The 27,977-nt window shown below is 45.7% G+C and overlaps 1 protein-coding gene across 1 annotated transcript; it reads left to right on the top strand.

Moving 5' to 3' along the window:
• The first annotated feature begins 82 nt into the window (after positions 1-82).
• Positions 83-27,977, top strand: LBP (lipopolysaccharide binding protein). The gene is made up of 15 exons (XM_037012723.2): positions 83-261; positions 3,025-3,139; positions 5,551-5,679; positions 8,241-8,396; positions 9,030-9,093; positions 12,346-12,409; positions 13,762-13,853; positions 14,372-14,548; positions 15,913-15,972; positions 17,836-18,003; positions 19,294-19,361; positions 19,884-19,926; positions 21,620-21,683; positions 22,503-22,579; positions 24,584-27,977. Exons 1-15 carry the CDS (start codon positions 138-140, stop codon positions 24,626-24,628), a joined length of 1,446 nt encoding a protein of 481 aa, XP_036868618.2. The 5' UTR covers positions 83-137; the 3' UTR covers positions 24,629-27,977.

Below are 27,977 nucleotides of genomic sequence, written 5' to 3'. Positions count from 1 at the left end.
CCTGAGCCTCCCATTCCTGGTCCCAGGAGCCTGCCCCCCCTCTGAAGCCACACCCTCCCTCACCCTCTGGCTACATAAGGGAGCTGCGCCCAGCCAGCAGCTGTAAGGGTCCTGGCCCACCCCACTGGGAATCCAGGATGGCGAACTCGGCCAGGGCCCTGCCCCCACTACTGCTGGGATTACTGCTCATGTCCGCCCCAGGGGCCTTGGGGGCCAACGCTGGCCTGGTCGCCAGGATCACTGACAAGGGCCTGGAGTATGGTAAGAAGCTGTGGCAGTTGGCTGGACTTGGCTGATCCGCTTGGTACCAGGCTGCACTGGGTACAGCAGGAACACAGGTCACTTTCCCTCAGGGGTGTAGCTGCCTTCCCGGCCAGGCAGCTCTGGCTAGGATTTTGGCCTCACTGGCCAGTCACTGTTCAACTTGAACATGTTACTTGTCTTAACTGGGCTCCCCACTAGCCAAAAGACATAAGGATTTGGGTGCAAGTAGTTGATTTGGGAGTGATTTCAGGGAACACCATAGGAAAGTGAGAACATGAGATGGGAAAGGAAGGCAGCTACCACCCCCATGACTGGAACAAAACATACGCCTTAAAACCAGAAGTCAGAGTGGTGGTTACCTCTGGAGGCAGGAGTGACCGGAGGGGCACAAGAGAGCCTGCAGGGGTGCTGGGAAGATGCCATATCTTGCTCTGGGTGATGATTACATGGGCCAATAAACGTTTAAAAATGGCCTAGCAATGTCTTTAAGATCCGTGCCCTTTAGGTACTTCTTAACTGTTATACCTCAGTGTTAAAGACTGTGCAAAGTAGAACTCTTTTTAAAAAGATGCTGAAACATTTTATTAAAAATAATAATAATAATAATAATAAAGGGAGAAATGTGGTATCCACATATAAATCAAGTATAAAAATCAAATGAATATTCATATTTGACCTGATTGTTTATAGTTCATAATGCATGATCAAAACCGAAAGTTTCTGTGATGACTGCCCTTGTACTGTTCACCATGTAACTTATTCACTATGTAAGAATTTGTTCACCATGTAAGCACTTGTTCGTTATGCTTCAGAAGATTGGAGACTGATGAAAATTAGGCTTGGGGTGGAATAATGATTGTGCATTGAGCATTGACTCCCCTATACAGAATTTTATTGTTGTTAACAACCATTTGATCAATAAATATGAGAGATGCCCTCTCAAAAAAAAAAAAACCAAATATGGGCACCGACAAACTTGGCCGCTGCCCTGGCGGGGCTGGCTCCAGGACTGCCAGGAGGGCCTGGGATGGTTTTATGCTTCTCCATTTCCCTTTTGTGTGTTGTTAACATCTGTATGACAATGCTCACAACAGAAACTACAGCTAGTTGTACATGTCTCTCTCACATATTTCATTCATCTCTGTTTTCTCTGCACCTCCAACCTCTGTGCCTTGTACTTGTTAAGTATTCAATAAATATTTACTGCATCGAAAAACAAAACAAAACAAAAAAGATGCTGAAACAAAGCATCAGGATTAATCCATCCAAGGGAGCTGAGGTGCTTATATACGGCTCTCCACAGTAATTCACCCAGGGCTGCTCCTCACATCCATGGAGCCTTGATCGCCTTATCTGTTAAATGGGGTAACAACATTCCCTCGGGCAGGGTTGTTGGGAACCCAGACTTGGTGGGGGCAGAGAGAAGGAAATCAGGGAAGGCTTCTTGAAGGAGGTGAGGTAGAAAAGATACAGTGGAATTTGCCTGGGACAAGAGGTACCATTCTGACAGAGGGACCGGCCTGTGTTTGCTGGAGGGAAGACTGCAAGCTGAAGGAGGGAGGCCTCCGGACTTCTGTGTACACAGGCCCTCCTTGAAGGCAGAATCTTGGGTCTCTTGCATCTCAGAACAAACAGAGGGTCCTAGTAAATGCTGTTTATTAAATCAGGCAAAATTCGCCCTTTGTTCCTTTCCACTGTAAAAATTAACTGTGTTTTTTTGTTGTTGTTGATGTTGTTTTCTTATCTTTATTTTCATTTATTGAAGTATAGTTGATATACAATATTATATTGATGTAAGGGTACTACATTCACCAATAATATATATTATGAAATGCTCACCAGAGTAAGTGTAGTTACCACTTGTCACCATACAAAGATATTACAGTATTAGTAACTCTTTCCCCAAGCCGTACATTTCATCCCTATGACTTACTCATTTTATAACTAAAAGCTTGTACCTCTTTATCTCCACCTATTTTGCCAGTCCCCTTGTCCCCCTTCCCTATGGCAACCACCAGCTTGTTCTCTGTATTTGAGTCTATTTCTGTTGTTTGTTCATTTGTTCTTTTAGATTCCACACATAAGTGAAGTCAGATGGTATTTCTCTTTATCTGTACCATGTTTACTTAACCAATCCTTTACTAGAGTTGGACTTTTTGGTCCTTTCCATATTTTTCAATAATGTAAACCCTGCTTGTTGTTCCAGGCACTTACGGAGGGCCTGCTGTGTGCCAGGCACCAAGCTTTTACCCTCCCAGACCCTCATTTGCTTTGCAACGACCTCCTTTAATCCTCATGCCACTCCAGCAAGGAAACCATTGTTGTCACTGTGGTCGGGCAGATGGAGAAAGTGAAGGTCGGGGGCTTGCTCAAGGTTGTCCAGCTAGAAAGATGCCAACAGCAGGAATCTATGCCTAAAATCCTTACAGATCTTCTACAGGCTAGACACTGGGAAGGACAGCAGAGGACTACCCACCCAAGCACACAGCAGTCCTCCCCTCGTGGGGCTGCTGACAGAGGCATTCTGTTTCCTCATCCATAAAATGGGCACCCACATCCCACCACCACCTGAGATGGGATGATGCCCCCTAGTGTTTCTCAGGCCCTTGGTACACAAGAGGGGCTCCATGAGCTGTACCTGCAATAACTGTTAGTAAGGAAGTCAGCTTCTCTCCCCAGGGCAGGCAGGAGCCACTGAAGGGCTCAGAAGGGAGGGAGGCAGGCGGACCACACTGACTCCCAGCTTCTGTCTGTCCACAGTGACCAGGGAGGGGCTGGTGACTCTGCAGAGTGAGCTGCACAAAATCATGCTGCCTGACTTCACCGGGGACTTCAAGATCAAGCACGCTGGCCATGGGCAGTATGAGTTCCACAGGTGAGGCCTTCTTCTGCTGGGGCCCCCAGGTAGCTGGGCAGGGGCACAGGGCCTGGTAAGGAAGAACGGAGAGCCCCAGGATTGTGTCAGGAGGGGCATACAAGGTTGGCTACTTGCGGAGTTAGAGGGAAGTTCTGCAAGGGATTCAGTTCCTCCATTCATACAATTGTTGGAGTCCAGCTCCCGCGAGGGGTGGGTTGCCCGAAAGGATGAGACAGAGTTGGCACACGGAGAGACAGGATGCGGAGTAAGTTGGAGGAGGTCTCTTGACAAAGTGCCGATGACATCTTTATTTATAACATTTTGCACAAGGATATGATTACTTTTTATTTATTCTTTTGATTAACAAGCATAGGCAAGCTTTTTCTTTCTATTTCCTTCTGATCTATACATGGTTAGCCAAGTGTCAGACAGGTGACCTTTTCCTGTTCCTTGATCTAAACTTTTCTTAGTAACATGTATTCTATTGTGTCTCTCATTTCTATGCAAAGCGGTTTCTAAGTAATGCATGTGACCCCAGAAGCGTGCAGCATGTAGCAGTGACTATGGAGTCTATCAGCTCAGGCTGAAATACAGGTCACCCACTGCCACAGTTAGCTAGGCAGGTATCATCATCTATATTTCTACGCAACGGGTACATTTTATCCCTTCATAATATTTATTCTATTGTGCCTTCCCAGCCTTCCGTTCTGCCCTCATCCACAGGCACCGTGCTCATTTTCTTCGCTTTATTCTTTCCCACAAAGATGTTCTAGAGGCTTCAGTAAATTTATAATCAATCCAAAACCATAAATTCATATCTTCATCATACATCCCTTCATAGGGCACAGTAGGCAGCAAAATTAAATTCCCTATCTTATCTGTATTTCTCTTCCCTCTGGGGGAAACCAAAATTTCCCTGATATATAATATGCAGGTCCCCATGGCCCCATCACTGTAGGGACTAATCTTAGGAGTTTTTTCATGGCATTGCTGACTAACAGCTTTATTCCATTCAGTATTCTCCCATAACTCCATTTCCCTAATTTTCCTATAAAACTCTTCATCACTAACTTCACTAGATTGCAAAAGGAGGGGCATTGCAAAAGGTGGAGATAGGGTAGTCAATGTTTGACTAACTAACTGCAGGTTTCGGTATTCCATGCCAAGATCGCCATCTGGCCCCTGCGTGTTCCATTCTTCAGGAGCACTGTCCTGAAAAGCTTCTGGGAAGTTTATGTTCTCCTCTTTTCCGTGCTGCTTATCAAAGGTTAGCTTAGCCCTTGGCAACAATGAAAGCAAAAGCAAAGCCAATAGTACAATGGAGAATAACAAAATCAAGGTGGGTTATAGGGGGAGCCAGCTGCAAAGACCCCTGCTTTGCGAGGTCTTTGCAAGGGTCTTCCTCCAGTCTGAGCTTTGCTACACAGCTTGAGTAGCATGGCTCCTGCCATACAACCAATGAAAGAAGACGTACTAACTGTGTGACTGACCTGAGCCTCAATTTCCTTATCTGTAAAGTAGAGAGCACACTGCCACCTCCTTCAAGTGACAATCCAGGCTCTAGTGTATAGCTGCTGGATGTAGGCGAGAAGGGAAGATAGACCTTAAGCTTTAAGTAGCCCAGTACTAAAGGTTTGCACATCTGGAGGAGTCAACAAAGGCTTCCCAGATGTGGTGGCATTTTGAGCTGCATCTTCAAAGGATCGTTAGACACAAGCAGCTGATGCTAAAAAAAAAAAGGCCTGAAACACTATTTGAGGGTTAGGCAAGTAGGGAGGGCAATCAAGCTCACAGCTCATGACCCTCTTCCTGCTCAGAACCTTTGATGACTTCATTCATTCCTTCTTTATTCTGCCCATCAGCAAACATTTAGTGAGCATCTGCTATGTGCCAGGCAAGTGCAATGGAACATGGCCTTCCTTTCCCCAGTGACAGCCCCACAGTAGGAACTGTCTGGTTTGCTTCTCCCAGCCCTTTTTGTGTCTTTTCTTGAGGCTGCCCCCAGCCCTCCCTGAACCTAATTCTCCTGTTCTCCCACCTGGATGTGTCCTGGGAGGGGATGGCTCTGCAAACCCAGAGGGGTGTGTTGATGCCCCACTCTGGATCCCACCCGGGATCACGAGATTTGTGGGCTCTGATCCTGCTGGTGTGACTTTGGGTAAATGCATCCCTTCTAGGAGGTTCTTTCTCCCTCTGTAGAAAGGGAGCAAGAACGGTGCTGACCCCCCGCCCCCCCACCGTGAGGCCTGACATAATGGATGTAAAGCCCTCAGCATGGCTGTCTGGTCAGTGCAGGGCTCACAGCAGGTGCTCAGTAAGGTCAGGGAGCCAGATGCCACAGAACAGGGGCAGGGGAGTGAGACTGAAACCCCTGCTAAGGCTGAACCTAAGCTGGGCCCGTGCTGCCCTCTCCTCGTCTCTCTCCACAGCCTGGACATCCGCAGCTGCGAGCTGCTCGGCTCCGCTCTGAGGCTCCTCCCCGGCCAAGGCCTGACGTTCACCATCTCTGACTCCTTCATCAGGGTCCAGGGCAAGTGGAAAGTGCGCAAGAGGTTCCTGTAAGTTGACTTTGCTCCCAGGCTCTTGGGCCCTTGGCCGTGGGCTTTGTCCCATCCTCCTGTGGTCTGTGGCATTCTAGCTCATGAGAAGGCCCCATGGCGAATACAAGGAGCCCAGGCCCAGGGGTGAACTGGGGTCCAAGTCCTGGCTCTTATGGAAGAGCCTCTTCCCCTCTCGGGCTTCCTTGTGGGGTTGTGGGCAAGCTCACTAATATTGTGTCTTCTGGGTTTCTGCCCGCAGCAGCAGACCCTAAAGCAGGAATTTACGTGCAAGAACTTTAGTTACCCCAAGTCAGCAGTGGGACCCCATCCTCCTGTTCGCCATTGATCAAGGGTGACTCCCATGGGCACCAACTCTCTAGCATTCTGAACTATTCTTTGACCTCCAAGGTCCTCAGATGAAAGGTGCATTAGTCTTCTCTGGCTGCCATAACAAAATGTCCTGGACTGGGGGACTTAAACAACAGAAACGTTTTTTCTTACACTTCCGGAGGCTGGAAGTCCAAGGTCATGGTGCAGGAGGACTAACTAGCTCCTTCTGGGGCCTCCCTCCTTGACTAGCAGATGGCCACCCTCTCAGTGTGTCCTCACGTGGTCCTCCGCTCAGTGTGCACAGCTCCAGGGTGTCTCTCGCTGCATCCTAATCTCTTCTCCTAAGGCGCCCTAATGGCCTCATTGTAATGTAATCACCCCTTTAAAGACTGTCTCAAATATAGTCACACTCGTAGGTACTGGGGTTTAGGCCTTCAACCTATGAGTCTGGAGGGGGAAACAATTCAGCCCATAACAGGAGGGTTGACTTGTCTCTTCTGGGTGACCTAACCACATTTTAGACCCACTCTGTCCAATCTAGTGGCCTCTAGCCACATGTCTTTACTGAGTACTTGAAAAGAGGCTGGTACAAATAGAGATCTTTTGTAAGTGTGAAACACCAGATTTGAAGATCTAGTACAAAAAGAACATAAGAATTCTCATTAATAATTCTTATATCGATTACATGTTGAAATAATAAATACTACTAAAATTAATTTCACCTCTTTCTTTTTGCCTTTTTTAATGTGGCTATTAGAAAATTTTAGATTACCTATGTGGCTCACATTATGTTTCTGTTGGCCAGCACTGCTGCAGAGCAGTGCCCGGTATAGATGTCACCTACGTATGCACATTCAGTTTCCATGAAAGCAATCAGACCACACTCTTCTGTCCTGGCTTTTTCATTGACGTATCCTAAAGATCTCTTTGTATGAGAATATGAAGCTCTACCTCCATTTTTTTTTCCTTTTTAAAAATGTATTCTTTTTATTGGGGTGAAATTCACATCACATAAAATTAACCATTTTGAAGTAAACAGTTCAGTGGCATTAAGGGCATTCACAGTGTTGTGCAGGGACCACCTCTAGCTAGTTCCAAAACATTTTCATCATCCCAAAAGATCATTTCCTACCCATTCGGCAGTCCTGTTTCCCCACACACAGATTCCTGGGCAACCACCATCTGAGATAAGTCTCCATAGATTTGCCTATTTGGAACATTTCACATAAATGGATTCACACAATATGTGACATTTGGTGGCTGGCTTCTTTCACTGAGCAAAATGATTTTCAGGTTCATCCACATTTTAGCATACATCAGTACTTTATTCCTTTTTATGGATGATTGCTCATGACTTGTGAATCTGTCCCGACAATTGACATTTAGGTTGTTTTCTCACTTTTTGCTATTACCCATGATGCTTCAATGAGCTGCCCCATTCATAAATCTTCACAGGAGCTAGAGAATAAAGACTTAGAAATAAATTTACTAGGCCAAAGATAGATGTGTTAAAATTAAGATAGATCCCACCAATTTATATCCCACATGCTCTTCTAAACACAGTGTCTGAGACTTCTGTTGACCCACACCTTCACAAGCAGTGGGTGTTCAAACTTCACACTTTTATCAATCTGTTAGGGGAAAATTGGCATCATTATTATTTTCATTTTTAATAACTTTGCATATGCTTATCTGCAACTGAACTTTCTGTTCATATCTTTGATCTCTTTTTTTTTCTTCTGGGTTGTTTTGTCCTTCCCTTATTAATTTGAAAAGGTTTGCTTTTTGTGTATTAAGGAAATTAACTCATATATTAGCTTATATGTGAAGGAAATTAGCTCGTATATTAGCTCATATGTTAAGGAAATTAGCTCTTTGGCTGGCTCATGAGGCAATTTTTTTTTACTTTGCATAGGACAATTTTGCTCAGTTAAGTTTAATTTTCTAGGCTGGCAAGCTTATTAACCGTTTCTTTTATGCTTCTGAGTCTTGGATCCCACCTAGAAAAGCCTTGCCCATCCCTGACCATAAATAGCTGGACCCAGGCTTTCTTATTCATCTTTTGTGGTCTTATTTGCAATATTGCAAAAATCTTTACTTCATAATACACATTTGTAATTAATTTTTGTAATAAAATTTTTGCTCCAGCTCCACTTATTTTGGGGTAAGAATTGAGCTTCATATTTTCTTCCCCAAATGTGGCTGACCCTAATCTAGGAACCAATGATTGCTTCTTCCATCTCCTCCAGGAAACTACAGGGCTCATTTGACCTTCAGGTCAAGGGCATCACCCTCTCGGTCAACCTTCTCTTGGGCAGCCAGCCCCCTGGGAGGCCCACAGTCACTGCCTCCAGCTGCAGCAGCTATATCCGCGATGTGGAGGCAGACATGTCGGGAAATTTGGGGTAGGTCACCTCTGGGACAGTAGCCAGTTTGGTTGTGCCTGAGATCATCTGGCCCACAGCCCTGCCTCTGATAAGCATAAGGGTCCAGGTGTAATGCACAAGCACATCAGGGATACTTGGAGATCTTTCTTTGGGGGACCCTGCTGATATTAACAGACACAAATTCAAGGCGTATTGGCGTGCCATTTGCACCAAAAAAGCAACTCAGGGGAAACCAACACCAGGCAAATAAAATTTGGATGTTAGAATGAACAACACAAAGGCTTTTGGTCAAAGGAGACTTTGTGAAAAGCATACAAGCCCTTGGGCAAGTCTCTTTGAATCTCAGTTTCTTTGATTAGAAAAACGTAGATTCTCAAGCTGACCTCCCTGTCCCCCCACCCAAATCTAGAGAATTTGATGGGGGCCCAGAAGGGGCTGGGATGCCAGTGCACTCAATCTGTGGGTATGCTGGGTGCTGGGACTCTTACTTCTGTCTGTCTCAGATTCTGGGACACAGTATAGTACCAGGATGGGGTAGGGTGGGCTCTCTTTGGGGACTGGTCTGGCCAGAGTCCAGGGCCTGGCATTCCCAGGCACCTTGTGGACTCTGCATGGCACACAGCTGACCATCCACTGTGCTCCCGCCTCCAGGTGGTTGCTGAATCTCTTCCACAGTCAGATTGAGTCCAAGTTCCGAAGAGTGTTGGAGAGCAAGGTAAGAATGTCCAAGCAGATAGGCATCCGGCAAGCCACTCAAGGGCTGGTGCAAGTCCTCACTGACCTCTGGCCCTGGACAGCCATGGGGTCTGGCTCAAGGCTCAGAGAAGACAAGTAATTAGCTCAACGTCCGTCACCCAGCCGATATGTGCAAAGCTGGAGACATAACCCCAGTCTCTGGCCTCTGAGTCCGCACAGATGGGGAGAGAATAGTTCCTGTTTGGCCCAGGGTGATACAGCAGCAGCCAAATGGAGACTCCTGCCTCCCACTGCTTGGCCTTGCTTGATGCCTCCCACTGCCCTACATCCCACAAAGTCAAAGAGGAAACCAGCACTTAGGTGCCTGTGGAGACCACAGAAACTCTGGGAGTGTGTGAACCCCAAAACTTGATTCTTACCTGGTAAGCTCATAAGCACCTGCCCTGGACAGGAAGGCAGCAGCAGTGTCAGTTTTATATATAAAAATATACACATACATACATATATATATATGTATGTATGTATGTATGTATATATGAGAAATCTCCAAATGTAATTTCTGGCTAAAACAAAGAGGTTTCCTGTTGACCCTCTTTTCCCACCCACTTCAACCCCAAATCCCATCTCAGAGGCTCATCTGCTAGAAGCTGCGTCTGTAGCAGTGACCTTAGCTTGAGAGAAAGCAATGGAGGAGTAAACGAGAAAACACACACACACGCACAAGCACAACCCCGCCCCCTTCCTTGTCCATCTTCTGGTTCGGTTTTGAGTGCCCCCTGGTGGTTGGGATGGGAATAGCAGACGTTGGATGTGGCAAGCTGCGTTCCGTTCCTTTTTGTGTCTGGGATCCTGGGATGTAGCTGGGCTTGGAAAATATGCCAGCCGCGTTCTTGAGCACCCCACTGCCATGGTGCCACGCCTAAGTAGGACACGATATTCTTCAGTGGTGTGGATTTAATACTCCCATGTTGATGATGGTGATAATCATTAGTAATGATATAACAATAGCAATATATTATAATCAATTATATAGTAATTATCGTAATACATTACGATAATTGTTGTTTTGAGAAATTAATATAATTAATCGTTTTACATAACATATCATTGTATAACTATTTATAACAATAAAGGTGGCTATTTAGTGAGCCTTGGTTGGCCAGGAGCAGTGTGCTAACTACTGTACAGGTGCAGTACAATTGAATCTTAAGCACAACCTCTGAAGGAGGTGCCCTTTTTCACATTTGACAGAGGAGGCTCTGAAAGGTAGAGTAATTTGTGGTCACCTTGCTGGTAAGGGGCTTGGTCAGGATTTGAACTTCTGGAACTTAGAGCAGCTTATCCTAAAGGCTTTATAGCAGGAGTTGGTGCTTTGGGAGAGACGGAGATCTCACCTGACCCCTGATCTTTATAGATCTTCAGAAATCTCCTTGTCCCAGGAAAAGTAAGCCTGGTACAAGACTTTTCTAATTTCCCACTCAGGGCAGGATATGGTATCTGACCAGCAGGGCTAAGAATAATGGGCATGCGGAGTGCTTGCTCTCTGGGTCACATATACTCCCTGTTCATCCTCTCATCCTCCCAAAATCCTTGGGAAACACTTGGCCTTGTCACTGTATTCTGTGGGCAAGGAGCCCAAAATAGATACAGAGATTCTGCAAAGGCTGCACAGTAGTGGAGGACCCAATTTTGACAAATTTGAACCCAAGTTTGTTCAACTCAACCATACCGTTAGCTGCTACGCCCACCTGCCTCTCTGGGAGGCCCTATTGTGTGTCTGGAATGGAGGCCTGGGCCTCGCATCCCCAATCATGCAGGTCCCCTCAAAGGTGAGGCATCCAGGCTCGGGGCCTCTGGGATAGTCTGATGGGAAGGAAAAGCAGGAAAGGAACAGTCTTGGGTGAGGCTGACAGTTTCCTTATTCCTGGGAAATCAACCACGAATGCTACTCACTACTCCTTTTCTTTGCTTTCTGGCAGCTCCACACTACCAATCTCCTCTCCCCAAACTGGGCCAGCTGCAGAGGGAGGTTAAGGAGTTCACTCCTTGCCTGCCCAACCCAATGCAAGGCCCTTCCCCACGCCCCTGTGCCTGATTTATGTCTGCTCACCCTTTGGCTTGCCCTTAAAATGTCACCTCTTCAAAGGAGGCACCTATGACGCCTACATAAGGCCAGGGCCCCATCCCATAGTCTTGGAGACCCCCACCCATGTCCCTCCCCTTCATGAACACATAGATCCATTCACACAGGAGGTGGTAGCTGGTTAGTCAAAAAAGCTGTTCGGAGTGAGATCTCTCACACACACAAACAAAATATTTACATATAAATCCAAAGGTTTTAAGATTCAGTAAATATAACTTCAATTATCATATTTTGACCTGGGGCCCAGCACTGTTCTTTTAAAATGGTCTCTTGATTGGCATTGCACTTTGTCATGTTGCATAAAACATTGATCTGCTACGAATGCCAGCTCAAATTTCTTTAGCCACAATGAGAATTTAAAACATGTGCAAAGCAATCCCAGTGTAGAATCCTTTGAGATATTTATGATTTTTCTTGTCCACACCAAATTTAACAGTATTTTCTTTAAGCAACTTGCCTTTCCAGAGCATTTATCTTAGATGTTCATAGAATATGAAGAATAAGTATTTTCTCGGTCATATTTCACTGGTTTACATCATAGTTAATTTGAGTGATTACAAAAGCAAGCATAGGAAACTCGGTTTGGGAACACACATTTCCTTTTCTTGAAAAGTATGCAACTCAAGTTCTGTGTGCCTACTGTATACTGTAGCCTACCAGACGTGAGCATTCGATCTTCCCAGGGCACCCGGGGAAACGGGGAGTATCCGTCAATCCAACCAACTTGCTGAGTGATGACATTTAAGATTTACATTAATTATACGCTTATTTTTGTGGCTATTTCTACTGACTGTCTAGTTCTGCTACTCAACCTACATTCTGGGGGACTGGGGCATCTTTAACAGTAGAGTTTCAGGCAGTGCCTCCAACCAGTGTCGCCTCCTCAGGTTGTGCAGGCTGTGTAGATGTCCAGCCTTTCAATTTCTAAAGGTCCAGTTGGACCCATTGGGCCTATGCGTATTTGGTCATTTTTGTTTTTTCAGTACCTGGCACATGATGAGCACTGATAAATCTCTGTAGAGGTGATGATTAATAGCGACTTTGTGAAATAACACAACTGAAGCAATTAGCAAGGTACCAGACCAAAGCTGGGAACTCACTCAGCCTTTCTCCTCCCATTTTTTTCAGATTTGTGAAATGGTCCAGAAACTGGTTAACTCTGACCTACAGCTTTATCTCCAAACTGTGCCAGGTAGGACAGCCCACCCATCCCTAAGCTACTTTATTTCTCATTTTCTATAAGCGCATATACATACCTTATAAAACATTAAGTAGGACAGATATGTACAAAGTAAAAATTTTAAGTCTCCTTTCCTCCCCATGTCTTGATTATGTAAAATATATGTAGCTTCTAGTCTGTTTTTATCATTTACTAACATAAAATTAACAGTAGGCTATTAGTAGTCAAGTTTTGCAGGAGTCAAAAGTTATATGCAGATTTTCGACTACACAGAGGTCAGTCCACATCCCAACCCCCATGGTGTTCAACTGTGAGCTGCACCTATGGATGCATGTCTTCGGGTACACACCTAGTCGTCAGTTCCAGGCTCACATGGTGTGCATAGGTTTAGCATTATCAGATCCTGCAAAACAGTTTTCCAAAGTGGTTCTAACAGACCTCATTTTAATAGCTGTGTAGTATTCTGTCACTTGGCTATGTCTTCATTTATTTAATAAGTCCCCAGCAGCTGGACATGTAGGTTTTTTGCCATCCTTCCCTACTGCCAACAGCAGGGCAGGGTACAGTTCATACAACCTCACCCTCACATGTAATGTACTTGTAGAACAATTCTCTGTAAGTGGAGGCCCTGGATCTCGGGTGCACACATAAAGTGGAGGGACAGTACAGTCCCTGATAGACTGTCTGAGAAGTTCTCTGATGCCTCGGTCCCCAGGCCCCCCCACCGACTGGGTGACATCTGCCTTCTGTGAAGGTCCAGGCAGGCAAAGATAAACCAGCACATGGGACACAGAACTCCCATTCCCCTGGGGCTTCGGAAGGGATGGTCTGGGCCTTTTGGACACGGCCTGACCTTCCTGGGTATTTAGTTCATGTTGATAAGAGGTTGGCTTCCCTCCAAGATTAAGGCCTTGGTTATAAACTTGGGGAGCAATACCCTGGGTTGGAGAATTCTCCCCATTGAGTGGCTTCCTCAGCATGAAGCTCCAGGTGTTGAGGGGCTGCCAGACCTGGGATTCTGCCCTGTGTGTGTGTGTGTGTGTGTGTGTGTGTGTGTGTGTGTGAGAGAGAGAGAGAGAGAGAGAGAGAGAGAGAGAGAGAGAAAGAGGAGAGAGAGTGAGACCCTGAAACCCACTCAGGCCCCAGGATGAGCATACCACCCTCCGTGGCCAATCTGCCAGTGGGACAAGACAGCCCACATTGTCTCTTGGAGAAGCAGCTCTTTGTCCCAGGGCTGAACTAGGTGAAGGGTCTTAAGGCAGAGGGCAGGGGTCTCTGAAGAAATCACTGGACCTGGGTCAGTCAGAGCCCTCACCCCTTCTCCACTGCCTGGCTCCTAATTCTGCCCCTTCTCTGGTTCACAGTGACAACAGAAATGGACAGTTTTGCCAGCATTGATTACAGCTTAATGGAGGCCCCACGGGCAACAGCCCAAATGCTGGACGTGATGTTTAAGGTGAGGGTTCTGGAGCAGGGGCTTGGGTGGTTCCCATTCCAGTGCAGCATTCCCACAGGATCAGCCCTTTCTTGGGGCCTCTTGTCCCTCTGGCTTCAGATCCACCCTCATCTCCCTGGTGGGTCCAGCTGTGTCAAGGGCAGGGCAATATGGAGTGGTGGGGAGTGTTCCCACAGCCAGGATCCTCCCACAGGACTCTGAGACCTTGAAGCTCCCTGCTCTTCCCCTCCTCCATTTTGCCCACCCTGCAAGAGAAGCCAGTCACAGCTGGGTGTAGGTGGTGTAGAGGGGCTGGCCAGTAGGTCTCGTAGTTCGTATACAGAAATTAGGGAGTTTTCATTAAGGGATTCTGAACATGAAGCACTTCGACCCAAAGGAAAACTTCTTTAGTGGTTGTGTTTCAGGCAGTGTCTCCAGCCAGGGCCCCTTGTCAGGCTGTATATGTGACTCCCTAGCTCAGATGTCCACCCCTGGCTTAGACTTTGAAAAGTTCAAATGGATCCTATTTCTCTCTCCAGGGTGAATTTTTTAACCATCACCACCATTCCCCAGTGGCCTTTGTTGCTCCCGTCATGAACCTTCCTGAGGAACACAGTCAAATGGTCTACTTTGCCGTCTCTGACTATGTCTTCAACACAGCCAGCCTGGTTTATCACGAGGCAGGGTATCTGAACTTCTCCATCACAGATGACATGGTAAGGATGGTGGCAGAATAGCGCTCACAGATGACAATGTAACCTGTCCTTCCTTCTTTCCTTTCCACCCCATTTACATCAGTGAAATGGTAAATTATGGCTGAGAAAAAAGATCAAAAACAGGGAAAATATAAGTTAGCACAATTTTCCTTTGGTTTGCAGGAAGCTCAAAGTCAAAATTCTTTCTCCCTTTTGACTATGGAAGGCTTTGTGGCTTGTTTCTATTTTACTTTTCCCCCAGTCTAGACCTATTATTCTAATCCATATTTTCTCTCATCGTGATGGTTTGTAGGGGTATGTTCTAAATCTTTTTTTAAAAAAAGATTTTAGTTAATGAGGCAGAATAACAGATACACTGATAAGTGCATGAAGTTATATAGAATAGGAAATAAAGGCCAAGTTAAAAGTAAAGTCCAATTATGAAAACACTGTGCCCATAAATTGATATTTTTAATTAAAAAAAAAAATCTATCTAGGAGCTTCCTTGCAGCCAAAGTGAAAAGGGCATATGATTTAGTGATTCTTAATGAAAGGGAGAGACAGTCTTTCTAGCATTTACCTCTAAAACAACTGTTTCAAATGGGGCTTTGTATAAGGAATACTAAAACTTATAGTGGGCCACATCTTTAACATTTCTTCAGTTTCTTTAATATATCTGGGTTTTAGAAAATTTTTTCTCGTACCTTTTGTAATGCTGAGGTCTTGTGAACAATGCCAGGATGGTAGGGGAAACACAGTACAGTCCAACTTGGGTGATCCACCTTGGTCTGATAATAAATTGGAAGCCATGTGTTGGATGGTTGGAGTAACTGTGTTTTGAATGATTTCTTACACATGCACAAGCCTTTTGCTTCTATTATCATGTTTCATTCACCCCTCCCGCCTATAGTGCAGTCCTTTATTTCAGTGGATGAGATCATAGTACCTGATTTATTGAGCTCTCACTATGTGCTAGGCATTATGCTTTGTACACACAGCTCACTGAGCCCTCACAATGACCCTACAGGTGGGGACTGCTATTGCTCCCATTTTACAGATGAGGAAGTTGAGACTCAAGAGGGGTGAAGGGACTGGCTTAAGACCACAAAGTAATGAGGCCCAGAGCCATACCTAAGTCTGTGTGACTGCAGATCTCACCCTTGCAGATCTTCTGAGTATGTCCCCCATGTCACCAATGCCCCAAGGAGAGTAGCCCAGAGTAACATGTTCTCATGGTGAATGTGGTACAGGCATCTCATCACTGCCATGGTAACTCCAGGCAGTCAGGAAGCTACGGTCTTGAACATCCCCACCTCCCCATCTCCCTTTGGACCTTCAGCAATGGCGGGAGTACCCTAACATGTCCTTGTGTCTCTTTGCTGCAGATTCCACCAAATTCTAACATCCGACTGACCACCAAGTCCTTCCGTACCTTTGTCCCCCGGGTAAGGCATCCCCCAGCCCTCAGTGGATGCAAGCCAAGCCCACCAGCCACCAGGGGCTTCTCTTTAAAACCTCCACACTCCTCTCAGCTTGATCCAGAGTCAGAAGGCCAGCAGTGAGGCCCGCAGTGAAGGCTGGGGCCTCTTTCTGTTGTTTCTTCCCTTCAAAGCCCAAATAACAGAGGCCTGAGCACCACGTCTCATGGGACCACAGGTTGCCCAGTCTTTTGCTGATGATATCTGACAATCCCAAGAAATGTCAACACAAAATGCACCCTAATTAATAACATCAAACAATTATACAGGGCACAGGGATCAAGCCCTGTTTCGGTGCTTTAAAAAATTTGCTTTTGACTGGATAATAAATTCTCATAGCTCAACATTCAAAAGCCATAAAAAGCTACAGAGTAGAAAGTCTCCCATCCACATCTGCCCACTAACCACCTAGTTTCTATCCCAAGTCTACCAATATTATCAGATTGTATACATCCTGGGAATATTCTGCATAAATACGAACAAATGTGTGACTTAATCCCCCATATTTTTTCACTTATGGCAGCACACTGTACGCACCATTTTGTACCTTACTTTTCCCCCTTAGTGTCATTCCATCTAGGTGGATAAAGAGTTCCTTCACTCTTGTTTCGGTGCATCCACCATTGTATGGACTGGCCATAGTTTGTTTAGTCAGCCTCCCATGGAAGGAAACGTAGGTTGTTTCCTGTCTTTTGCTACGTCAGTGTTGTAGTGAATAACCCTGTAGCTCTTTCATCGCTGGGCTATGTCTTCACGTGCAGGATCTCATTTAATCCCACAGAAATGCACCTGTCCTCCCCTCTACCTTCTGAGTCTCCCCACACAGAAGCAGCTCAGACAGACAATAGTGTTTAACATGCCTTGAAGAAGTTTGGATGATGACTGAGAAGAATTATAATGGTGGGAAAGTTTTTAAATGTCAGGTCCTGGAGTGCATAGTCATTCCTGCCATAAGGCACCTCCAGGCCGTTTTCTCTTCCTAGACCCCCCAAACAACCAATCCTGATGCCATGTTGTCAGAGATAGCTTTGGAGGGCCCTTGACCACATCCTGGCTCCAACAGCCTTTGTACCCTCAAAAGAGGAGGTAATTCTCCCTCCCACTTCCTGATTGCACAATAATCTGACAGAGAAGCAAATCAGCCCATCTTCTTAGTAAAGCAGCTTGCCTCCCCAACCTTCTATAGTAGAATGTAGATTTTATATTTGCATAACCAAAAGGCTCGTGAGACTGTTGTTCTTCCTCCAATTTCCCTTCAAAGAGAAGGTCTTGTACCCAAGTTCAGTTCTAGTTAAACTACAAGCCCTTTTGAAACGGTGGGATCTAGTTGTGTCATATATCGAAAGTGTTGGTGTCTGGCCTCCATATGTACAGTTACCTGAGCGTCATAAGGGTTTGGAGAAACAAAAGCTCTCACCCAGTGCCCAGGGATGAGTGGGGAGTGGAAAACTGGCCCAACCTTTCTGGAGAACAGTTTGGCAATACCTGTCAGAAGCTTTAAAAATATCCCTGTCCTTTGACTCAGCAATTCTAAAAATGTATCCCCCCAAATAATAGCCAAGGGTATACAGGGAGTGGCATTATAATAACCTAGGAGACAACTTTATGCCCTGTAGAGCTAGATCAACTAAGTCCCCATGCACAATGGAGTACAATGCAGCACAGACTCTATATGTCCTTTTATACTGTTAAGAGGAAAAGGCCCAGAGTATTTTCTTCAAATAAAACCAACCAGAAAGCCTTCCTTCTCAGCTTTATCAGACTCCCGCAAGGCTCTCCCAGCAAACCTGCATATCTCCTTTTGACATAATCTCTTCATTCTGCCCGCAGTTAGCCCGACTCTACCCCAGCATGAACTTGGAGCTCCAGGGAGTGGTGGTCTCTGCTCCCTTACTGAACTTCACCCCTGGGAATCTGTCCTTGGCCCCTCAGATGGAGATTGAGGGCTTTGTGCTCCTGCCCAGCTCTGTCAGGGCACCTATCTTCCGGCTTGGTGTGGTAAGGTTCAAAGCCTTTGCAAAACCATTTGCTCCCTTTCCCTGAATGCTTCCTGCCCCACTCACCACCTGGCTAACTCCTTCAGATCTCAACTCAAACACCACTTCTTCAGAGAGGCCTTTCTTGACTGGCCTTACCCCTGACCTACCTTAAGCCCCTAGTCATTTTTTTCTTGTATTTATATAGCTGTTTGCATATTCATTTGTTTATATGTATATATATATATATATATATATATATATATATATATATATATATATATATATATATATCTCCTACTAAGTGAGACTAGGCTATTGTGGGGAGGAAGGTATAGGGGTCTTTGACCTCTCTGCTCTGCTGTGATCTATATCTTACCCTGAAGACTACATCTCCCAGGCTCCCTAGCACTCTGACTTCCAACCAGGTTAGCCAATAGAAAGCACTGAAAGGAGTTACAGGCAGGAAGAAGGAAGAAGCTAGAGTATTTTTTCCCCTCTCTGTCCTGGACTGAGACTTGGGCAGTGACTAAGCCTCCTCCACAGTGACTCCCAAACCCCAGTTTCTCCCTCTGTTTTTCTAGTCCTGGGGTGGAAGCAGCTCTCTGCCTCTGATAATCTCTGAGTTGCCTCTCCAACTCTTTTCAGCTTCTAAGCAATTCCACCACTTGTTTAACCAATTCCTTGTATTAAATTCCCTCTGAGTTAAATATTGAGAGTGGTTTCTCTTTTCTTAATGGACCTTATCTAACAGAAAGGGATTTTCAGTCCTTTGGGGGTCCTACTCACTGGATGGAGAATTTTGCCCCCTTGTGTCAGGTTTGAAACTCAAAAAGACAAATTTCTGGCTGGTCAATTGCTCCTAGATACTACATCTGCAACTGATATCATTGTTACATTATCAAAATTGTTGTTTGCAATATATTTTAAATTAAAACATTTATTATTATTATTATTATTGTTGTTGTTGTTGTTGTTGTTTTTACAGCTGACTTTTGGCCCTAAGGTTAGCTAGAAACAATCCTTTAGTGATCTCTGGGGGTAAGCACTCTGTACCTTCTCTTGAGAATCTGTTCAAAGTTTAATTGCTATCATAATCAGCAATTTAAAGTAAAAATGTTCAAGTCCAAGTTCAAACATTTATTGAGCACCTATAGTGAGCCTTCTGGGAGTCTACAGTCAAGGGGGCAAGTTCCTGCTTTTAACTCATTGAGCTGTTTGTTTAGAGGAGACAGCTGATCCTCTTAGTTATCCCATCTGTACATGACAACCTCCCTCATTTAGATATGTTTCCTTCTACTGGAATTTACAGGCCACAAATGTGTCCGCCATGTTGACCTTCAATACCAGCAAGATCACTGGGTTTCTGAAGCCAGAAAAGTGAGTCAGCTTCCTGCCCATATGGGAGCACTGAACTGTGCTCACTCCATTTGGACACAGTCGTGGATTCTCTGTAGCTGGGGGTGGGGATGCGATGAGATTCTGATACCGATGTTAGGGGCCCATCATTTGGGAAGGAAACTTAAACTTGACTCCAGTTGGCCCAATCATTTTGCCCCACTGATCCTGCCTCCACAAACTTCATTTCCACCTAATCCCCACTAGTTTCAAATTTCTAAAGAATTTACCAATTTTGCTTTTTCTTAATCTATGTATTTCAGACTTCCTGAAATGACAGATAACAACTGAGCTCTTTTACACTACCACATCCCCTCTGTGAGTCTTCCCAGTAAAGTTGTGTCATTTTGTCATTACTCAATCATCTTTTTCACTCTTGCCCCTACCCATCCTCAGCCCTGTGCCATCCAAGTCAATGCCTCCTCCTTTCTAAGGACCCCTACTTTGCTTAGGTTTCCCATGGCATAATGCCCACATCTCTGAATCTTCTCTGAATCATTATAGGGTGCAAGTGGAACTGAAAGAATCTAAAGTTGGAGCATTCAATGTAAGTTATTATTGTTTTTATTTATGAAATTATTAGAACATTAATTATTTTAGAGTGTTTAAGCTATGCTATGGCACATATAGTAAGAAACAGAAAAGGAAAGAGCTGCTCTCTGCCCTGGAATATGTAGAAGCCCTCAAGTATGTGAAACATAGGGCCAAGGAACAGTTACATCCCCAAATGACAACATGTAATTAAATCATCTATTGGACAGAATTATTCTAACTGCCAGGAATAGAAAGTCAGCTACAAGTCTTAAGCAAAAAGGAGGAACACACAGGGTAATATAATTTAAAAAGAAACTAAGGCTGGAGATTTCAGGTGTACCTGGATCAGGTGCTCAAAGTAGTGTGTCAGTATTCTCCATCTCTGTGTTGCTCCTGTCTGTCTTGGCTTCATTCTCAGACACATTTTCTCATCTGGTTAACCTTGTTCATGTGCCCCTTCTTTTGCCAATCACCGTGGCCAGGAATTGGACAAGGCCAATCAGCCACGCATGGTTTTCAACTACAGCTGGAACCCATGGATTTGCAGTCCCAAAGCATACGGACTGAGATCAGAAGGGAGGGCTCCCTGGGAGAAACCTGTTATTAAAACAAGTAGAATGGATAACTGGGCAGACAAACCTAAGAGGTGATTTCCACAAAGATGAAAAAGTGGTGAAATGGACAGCCCCGTATTAAACGAGGGAAGAGAATGGGAAAATCAGTGCAGGCTGAAGCGATCAAAGAGAGATTTCTGAAAAGAGGGACAGTGGGGTGATGACAGCTGTTCCTCGGAAGCTGAGGAGGAGATCCATAGACTTTAACTTGCAGTAGTTGTCTTCTTCCCACCCCAAGGATACTGGCCCCTGCTGATAATCCTCACCCTGCCGTCCACTGCTCAGATGTTCCCTTAAGTACTTATGAAATGGAAACATATAAAGTGTGGGGAGAGACACTGCCCATAGGGACCCCAAGGATGACTCCTTTCAGAGAATGAAGGATAAAGTGGGTAATGACACACTAATACTACATCTGTGCATGGCATGTAAAAATGTCTGTGAAGTAAAACATTCATATGTAAAGATTCACAGAAAGTCATCCTATAAGGTCTTCCAAATGTGGAATGGAAAAAGCAAAAACTGTAGAATCAGATAGATCTGGATTCAAATTCTGTTCCTGCTGCCCAGTTCCTAACAAGTCACTTTCATTCTGTGGGCCTCAGTTTTCTCATTTGTGAAGTGGGGACATTAATACCAACTTCGAGGGGTTATTGCAAAGATTGAATCAGATATATATGCAATGCTCTGAGCCCTATACCTGGTACACAGTTAGTGTAAAAAGTTGTGTCTAATTTTTGTTTTAACTTTCAAATTTTTTTTTATTACACAACTAATCAGGGAAAACATTCTTACCATAAAAAAAATCTAATACTAAAGATAAGACTAAGCCAAACCTTGATGTTCTTCCTAGAGGAAACACAGTTGGGTGTGTAGTCTTCCAAATTTTTTCTGTTCCTATAAATGTGCATCTCAATATAGTTTTCTCTTATAAAATAGTAGCATGGTATAGGTATCTATCTGAAATTTGCTTTTTACAAGACGTTTGTTATGTCAGCACACACAGAACCACCCCCACCAGCATGGTAGTATGGCAGTTAGTGTTGGTCAAGATGACAGGTGTCACAGTGTACCTCTCCTGCTTTCCACCAGGTGGCGCTGCTGGAGGCGCTACTCAACTACTACATTCTCAACACCCTGTACCCAAACGTCAATGGTAAGAATCACCATGGATTATTCCAAATCAAGAGTGGACACTGCTCTTTGAGGGAAAGGGAGATGGACTTGGAATTGGGAAACAGGGCTCTCCGGCAGGCTGTGTGACCTTGAGTGAGTCACTTCCCTGAGCTTCAGTGGACTGTCTGTGAGATGGGAGTGTGGAAGTTGGCCTCATCTCCCTCCAGAGTTCTCATGGGGTTTGGAAATTGGTGCAGCTCTTTGGAGCACAGGAAACCTCCTCCTAAGGGAGAAGGAGAGACTCACAGAAGAAGTGCCCCCCACTCCTACCCCTGAAGTGGCTGGGGAAAGACTGAGACCAAGTTAATATAGAGGACACAAGGCAGCCCAGCTCTGATCTCTCTTCCCAGTGAGTTGCCAACTCCCAGGTCAAAAAATAAAGCAGAGACCTAAACCCTGTTTCCATGAGGCCCTTTTCATTTGGCTGCAGTAGAAAGCAGGACAGGAAATGGAGGGCAAAGCCAACATCCCTGGCTTCTAATCATGAGTGTATGCTGCCTCACACCTGCCACTTCCTCCGGATAGCACCACGGTTGAGAGCTCAGGCAACCTGGGTTCAAATCCCAGTTCTGCCACTTCCTAGTTCTGTGACCTAGGACAAGTTGCTGGGCTGCTTTGTACCTTAATTTCCTTATCTATAAAATGGCAATAATATATCTACCTCATGGTCTTTGGTGATAATTAAATGGAATATACTATGTATAGAGTTTGCAGAGAGGACCTCTTTTTGGGGGGGGAGACTGTCTAAAAATTGTTATTTATTAACACATCTCTCTCAATGTTGTACCCCAACTTACAGATAACTTGGCAAAAGGCATCCCTCTCCCTCTGCTAAAGCATATTCAGCTCTGTGATCCTGTTCTCCAGATCCACAAGGTCAGTGTGTTCAGGGGAGCCCGGAGGATTTCAGGAGGAGGATGTTTAGCTTTTCGGGTTCAGGAGCCATAACTCAGCGGTTGGGACCCAGCTTTGCAGCCGGGAAAGCCTAGACGGGGCAGATGCTCCGGGCAGGGCTAAATGCCATGAGGTTATCCACACATCCTTCAGAAGCAGCACATCTATTGGGGCAGGAAGTATACAACACAGCCTGTACCACACTGCCTCCCACCCAACCACCGTGGGCGGCCTGGGGAACATCAAGACCAGCCCATTTTGAAAATACTGCAATCGTAGGCATGCCAACAGGCCAGGTTCTAAAAGCCAATTGGAAAATTTTTAAATTTCTTCTAAATTCTTAAGTGGAAGAGCTTTATTATGAATGTATTTATATAACTATAAAATAATACATATAAATATATTTATTATAAAAATGTTTGGTGTGCTTCCCCACGGGTTGAATTTTGGCATACTTCCTTCCAGTCTTTTTGTTTCCTTTAAGCATTTTAAAAACTGTTTTGGATGGTTGCACTGCTACCATTCAAAACATCTATTGTCTTTCTTTTCCTTTTTTCTTTTTGTTGTAATCTAATGGGCCCCCTTCCCCAACCACCACCCCATGTTAAATCCTGTCTCATCCATCAAATGGACCCTAATTTACTTAACTATTTTAATACTATAACTATTTAATTACTTAACTATTTTAATACTGTAATACTTAAATATGTTCCCAGCCCGGGGCAAATTATCTTTGAAACCGAAATCAAAGGGAGAAATAAAGTAGGAGAAACCCATTTTTTTCTTACAAGCAGTCATCCACTTCTGTTCACCCATGTCTCTTGCCACCCAGCTGTGAAAAGGGACCCCACCCAACCTCTCTGGTCCAGATTGCTCCCCCTCTTAATCACCTATTGATATAGAGATGGACTACTTCTCCCCACCCCTTGGAAACACCTATTGGTATGGAGATGCACTAAGGCCAGGCAAAAGATTCTGGAAATACTGCAGTGATATCCACAAATACCAAAGAATATGTCTGATTCTTCACTATTCCCTCCAGTCTTTTGACCAAGCATTTTTATGGTCCGTCTGTGCCCCACAGTTCAGGTTATCTTTCTAGAATATCATCTGTAAGGTGGGATGACTGGGACGGCCGGCTTGGGAGCATTAAAGGAGATGCTGTTTTGTGTCTGGCACACCATCAACATCCATCAAATAACAGCTACCAAAGAAAGAGAGGGCAACAGAGTAGTCAGAAACACCGAAACACTGACCAACTGTTAGATTTGGAAAACAAATGTCCAAAGTCCTTCTGATCTAGAGGTACCCAACCTCCCAACTATGTGGCGTGTTTACAAGGAGTCAGATCGTTGTTCAAAGCAAAGACTGAGTGACCATCCATGCAGCTGGCCTCAGCTTTCTCCTCTGTAAAATGGGGTGTAGCTCAAACTTTGCTTGGCTCTTCTGAAGATTAGAGGCCAAGTATGAAAGCTTTTAGCTTGGTTTGGCACATGGGAAGTCATTCGAAGATTTATTATAATACAATCATATTCATTAGAATTTGGAGGTCAACTCTGTCCATTTGATCCCCAAAAGCAGGGAATGGACCTCTGAGGGTAAAGAATTGGACTTTGCCTTGAGTTCAGAATTCCCACTCCTTTGGGTGATGGAGATTTATAAGGCGGTAGGAAGATAAGCTACAACAGTTCACAATTTTGTTATTCGCCAAGGAAGGAAAATTTAGATGACATAAAGGACATTTATGAGGCCTGCCAGGAAGCAGCAGCTTGGGAAATGACAGATAAATCACCACCTTAAAAAAGGTAGCTGGCAAAAGCTGTGTTTTATGGACACCTTGGGGACAGAGGCACACGATTTATGCACTGACCTGGTTTCTCGGCAGAGCTTATGTTTCCCCAGATGTGGGCCTCCCTTTACATCGGAGATGCATCTTTGTGAAGTAGAGGATGCTTTTACCACCCTGTCCTGTCTTGTCTCTCCTAGGACTTCCTGTTCCTGGGCTCCAACATCCAGTACAAGAGAGTTTGAGGGCAAGGAAAAAGGTGGGGCTTGGAGGCCACAGCTGGTTCAGCAAGTTACATTTCCAGATGCACAACACATTCCTGGAGATTCTGGGAGGATGAAGTCTCTTCTGGTCTCAGCTTGGAGAGGAGGTCTGCTAGCCTCTGCCCCCACATTCCTCTTCAACAAGGGCACCACACCCTCTAACTCTGGACTTTGCACTTTTCCAGGATGGACCATCCTCCACACTAGCTTGTACTATCTTTATTTAAGGGAAGGCAATCTGGTCATTCACCATCGATCTCCATGCCTAACAGAGTGCTGGCACTTAGCAGGGACTCAATAAGTATTTACTGGATGGTTCAATGGAGGGGCCACCTGGAACTCTAGGTAAACCTCCCTGCTGCCCACCCTCTTTTGCCTTTGGATGGTCAGTCCCATCTGAGGGCTGCAGAGCACAACCCTAACCACCAGTCCCTTCTCATCGGCCACTGCTTTGGGAACCTCGTGGCAGAACAAGGGTTTCTGCTCCCCGCTCCGCCCTGGCCAGTGCCCACTCTCTGTGGTGCTTGCCCACCTCAGGGCATGGGCAGTTCCTGGGCTCATTTCCGTATGTGCCCCTCCCTCAGCTCTTCCCTGCTGCAGATCTGGGAGCCAGTGGGTCTCCCAGAGCAAAGGCTCAGCCTCCTGCTGCTTTTTCCCCTTTGAAATGGGTGTAAATTAGGAGGAAATGGTTCCCGCTAGGTTTTGGGTCTGACCCAAATAAAAAGCTCCTCCAATTGTTGTTTATGAGCCCCAAGCCTGAGAGAAGAGGCCATGATTTCTAATTACTGAACAACCAGCCTTTGATCAGACTTACTGAAGAGTCATTTCCAAGTTATGTAGTTGGGCCCCTGGGCGCTGGGAATCAGAAAGCTCATTTGATATTTTTTTTATTGAGTTAGTGAGCAGATGGATGGAGCTGCCGGCTGGCAGATAATTCACAGGGAATAGACCCATTTACCCTGTGTGTGACAGAGCACAGAGGTGCGATCCAAGATGGGACAATGCTCTGTCACCCAGCTGGTGGCAGGGTATGCCATGGCTTCCCTTCTTCCCTCCTCTTACCTTTTGTTCACTTGTCTGCCACCATCCTCCTCCCTGTGGTAGACTGGGGGAGGGCTCAGGGTCATGCAGTACTAGCCCTGTGGCCTTGGGTGGGTCCTTTCCCCCTGGGGACCCTCATCTATAAAATAAGGGTGGTAATAGCAGTAGCCACTTCAGAGGGCTGTTATAATGATGCTGAATAATCCGTGTAAATTATTTATTTAGCCCTGGTGGGGATTTGATAGTTACTGGCTGGACATGCTTACCGAGCATCTTCTATCCGCAGGTGCTGGGCTGCTGGGCATTGGGGAAGTAGAGGCAGTGCAGACCCAGTTCCCATCCCTGCCTTTAGGAACATTGCCTCAGGACTAGGGGAAAGAGCTCGCCTTGATTCCAGTTTACTTGCTTTGGGCCCCTGGGCCCCTGTGGGCTCTTGATGGTTCTTTGACAGTCCAGAGTTCTGATCATTTAAATCAGAATGCCGTATCCCAAGTCTGGTCCTCAAAAATATGCAGAGGAGAACTCCATGTCTCCATGCCCTCATCTATCAAATGTGGCTCCTTACAGGTGATTAGGGATTTGATGGCTTCATGTCAAGCTACTGGGGGGGCCTGGGGCATAACCAGGTCCTGGTAAATGGCTGCTACAATGAGCACCTGTCTTGCTTTGGGCTCCCCAGAAGCAGACCCTGAGACAACGAGGTGAGCATTAGCGGCTTCCGTGGAGGAAGAGCCTAGGACATATTGTGGAGGACAGAAAATGCAGTGGGGAGGGGAAGGCAGCCTATAAAGGTGCAGCTAGCACAGTAGGTAGCTGGAGCTTAATCCCACTGGGGAGGTGGGCTGTGAGCCAGTGTACACCCCTCCTCAGAGTATCCACCCAAGGGAGGCAGGGTACTTGTACACCATCCTCTATCAGTCACTGGTTGCGGGGAGCTCCTGGAAGCCATCGGCCCTCTGGTTCCTCTAGTCTGAGCAGAGCTGGCTCTAGCGGCCACAGGAACCACAAGTGCCAGCAGGTAGGAATCAGGTTTGCGTGTACTGCTGTGGGGAGAAGAGCCGGGCACTGACAAGGCCTCCACAGGGCCCCGCAGTGCAGTAGGAGCCACCAGCTCAGTATCCTGGACAAACTGTAAAATAGTTTGTCATGTTGCCTGGGAAAGTTGTAGGTTGTTCTGCTCTGCATATTTTTAAGGACCAGATGTGGGACACAACATTCTGATTTAAATGGTCAGAACTCTGGGCTGTCAAAGAACCCCCAAGAGCCCACAGGCTCATTGCACCACAGACCTCATCCTGACACCAAACTAAGACACCACCCCAGACACCCCCTGTTGACTATAGCCTGTTTCTCCTGCTCTGCTTTTAACTGACTTCCCAATGACCTCTCCTTACGGCTACACAGAATTCCATACTTGTGTATGTATGAGACAGCTTCCCCTTTCTTAAAGATGCATAGGATTTTCTGGTGGGGATGTACCACAATTTATTTAACCAATCCCCCACTGATGGTTTCTTAGGTCGTTTCCAATACTTCACTTTTATATACGAATGGGCCTAAGCCCAGCATTTTAACCAAAAACTTAGATGTGTGCTTTCTGAGGCTGGTAGGTGATTACAAAGGCTTCCCCTGACAGGCCTCCTGGAGGAAGGGGCTGCCCCCTCCACACCAGGCTTGGTGCCCAGCCCACGCACTGCAGGCTCCAGGGGTGGGAGTCAAGGGCTCAGGCCCCTAGGCTGGTCTTGCTTTACCCATTCCTAGCCCTGGGGCCTTCGTTCCCAAATCTCTATCTGAGGCCTTCAACAGAGATCATCTTCAGTACCTCTGCCAAGGACTCTTTTATCAGGGAGAAAAACTTTTGCCCACCAGGAATAAGTAAGTAGTCATTACTTTCTACTCCCAGCCCTGTGTCCATTTCCCCCCACACCTCATTCCCAGGGTCCGTAAAATTGCCAGAGGCTTCTGTTTGGGGCTCCTCACCAGTGAGACGGCCCCCATATCTGCACCAACTCCCCCACACTCCACTTTCTCTAGTTCAAGCCCTTGTTTATAGGATTTGGAGTGACTAAAGGCTTCCCAGTCACCAGCATTTTGGCTTGTTGCCGCTTTAATCAAGTACTCTGACACCTGGCAGCTCAGCTCTCTCCAGCTCACCCAAATGGTTGATGCTAAATAGTGCTTCAGTGAATGCCTTCATCTGTACATCATTGCTTAGTCATGCATCTGTACATGTATGTGTGTAGGTACACCCATTAAATAAATGCCCAGAAATGGGATCCAGTAACTTAAA

This window comes from Manis javanica, chromosome 5 (genome assembly GCF_040802235.1).
Source record: "Manis javanica isolate MJ-LG chromosome 5, MJ_LKY, whole genome shotgun sequence".
Classification (NCBI taxonomy): Eukaryota; Metazoa; Chordata; class Mammalia; order Pholidota; family Manidae; genus Manis; species Manis javanica.
The sequence above is the reverse complement of the archived record's forward strand: the minus strand, read 5'-3'. Positions and strand labels throughout refer to the sequence as shown.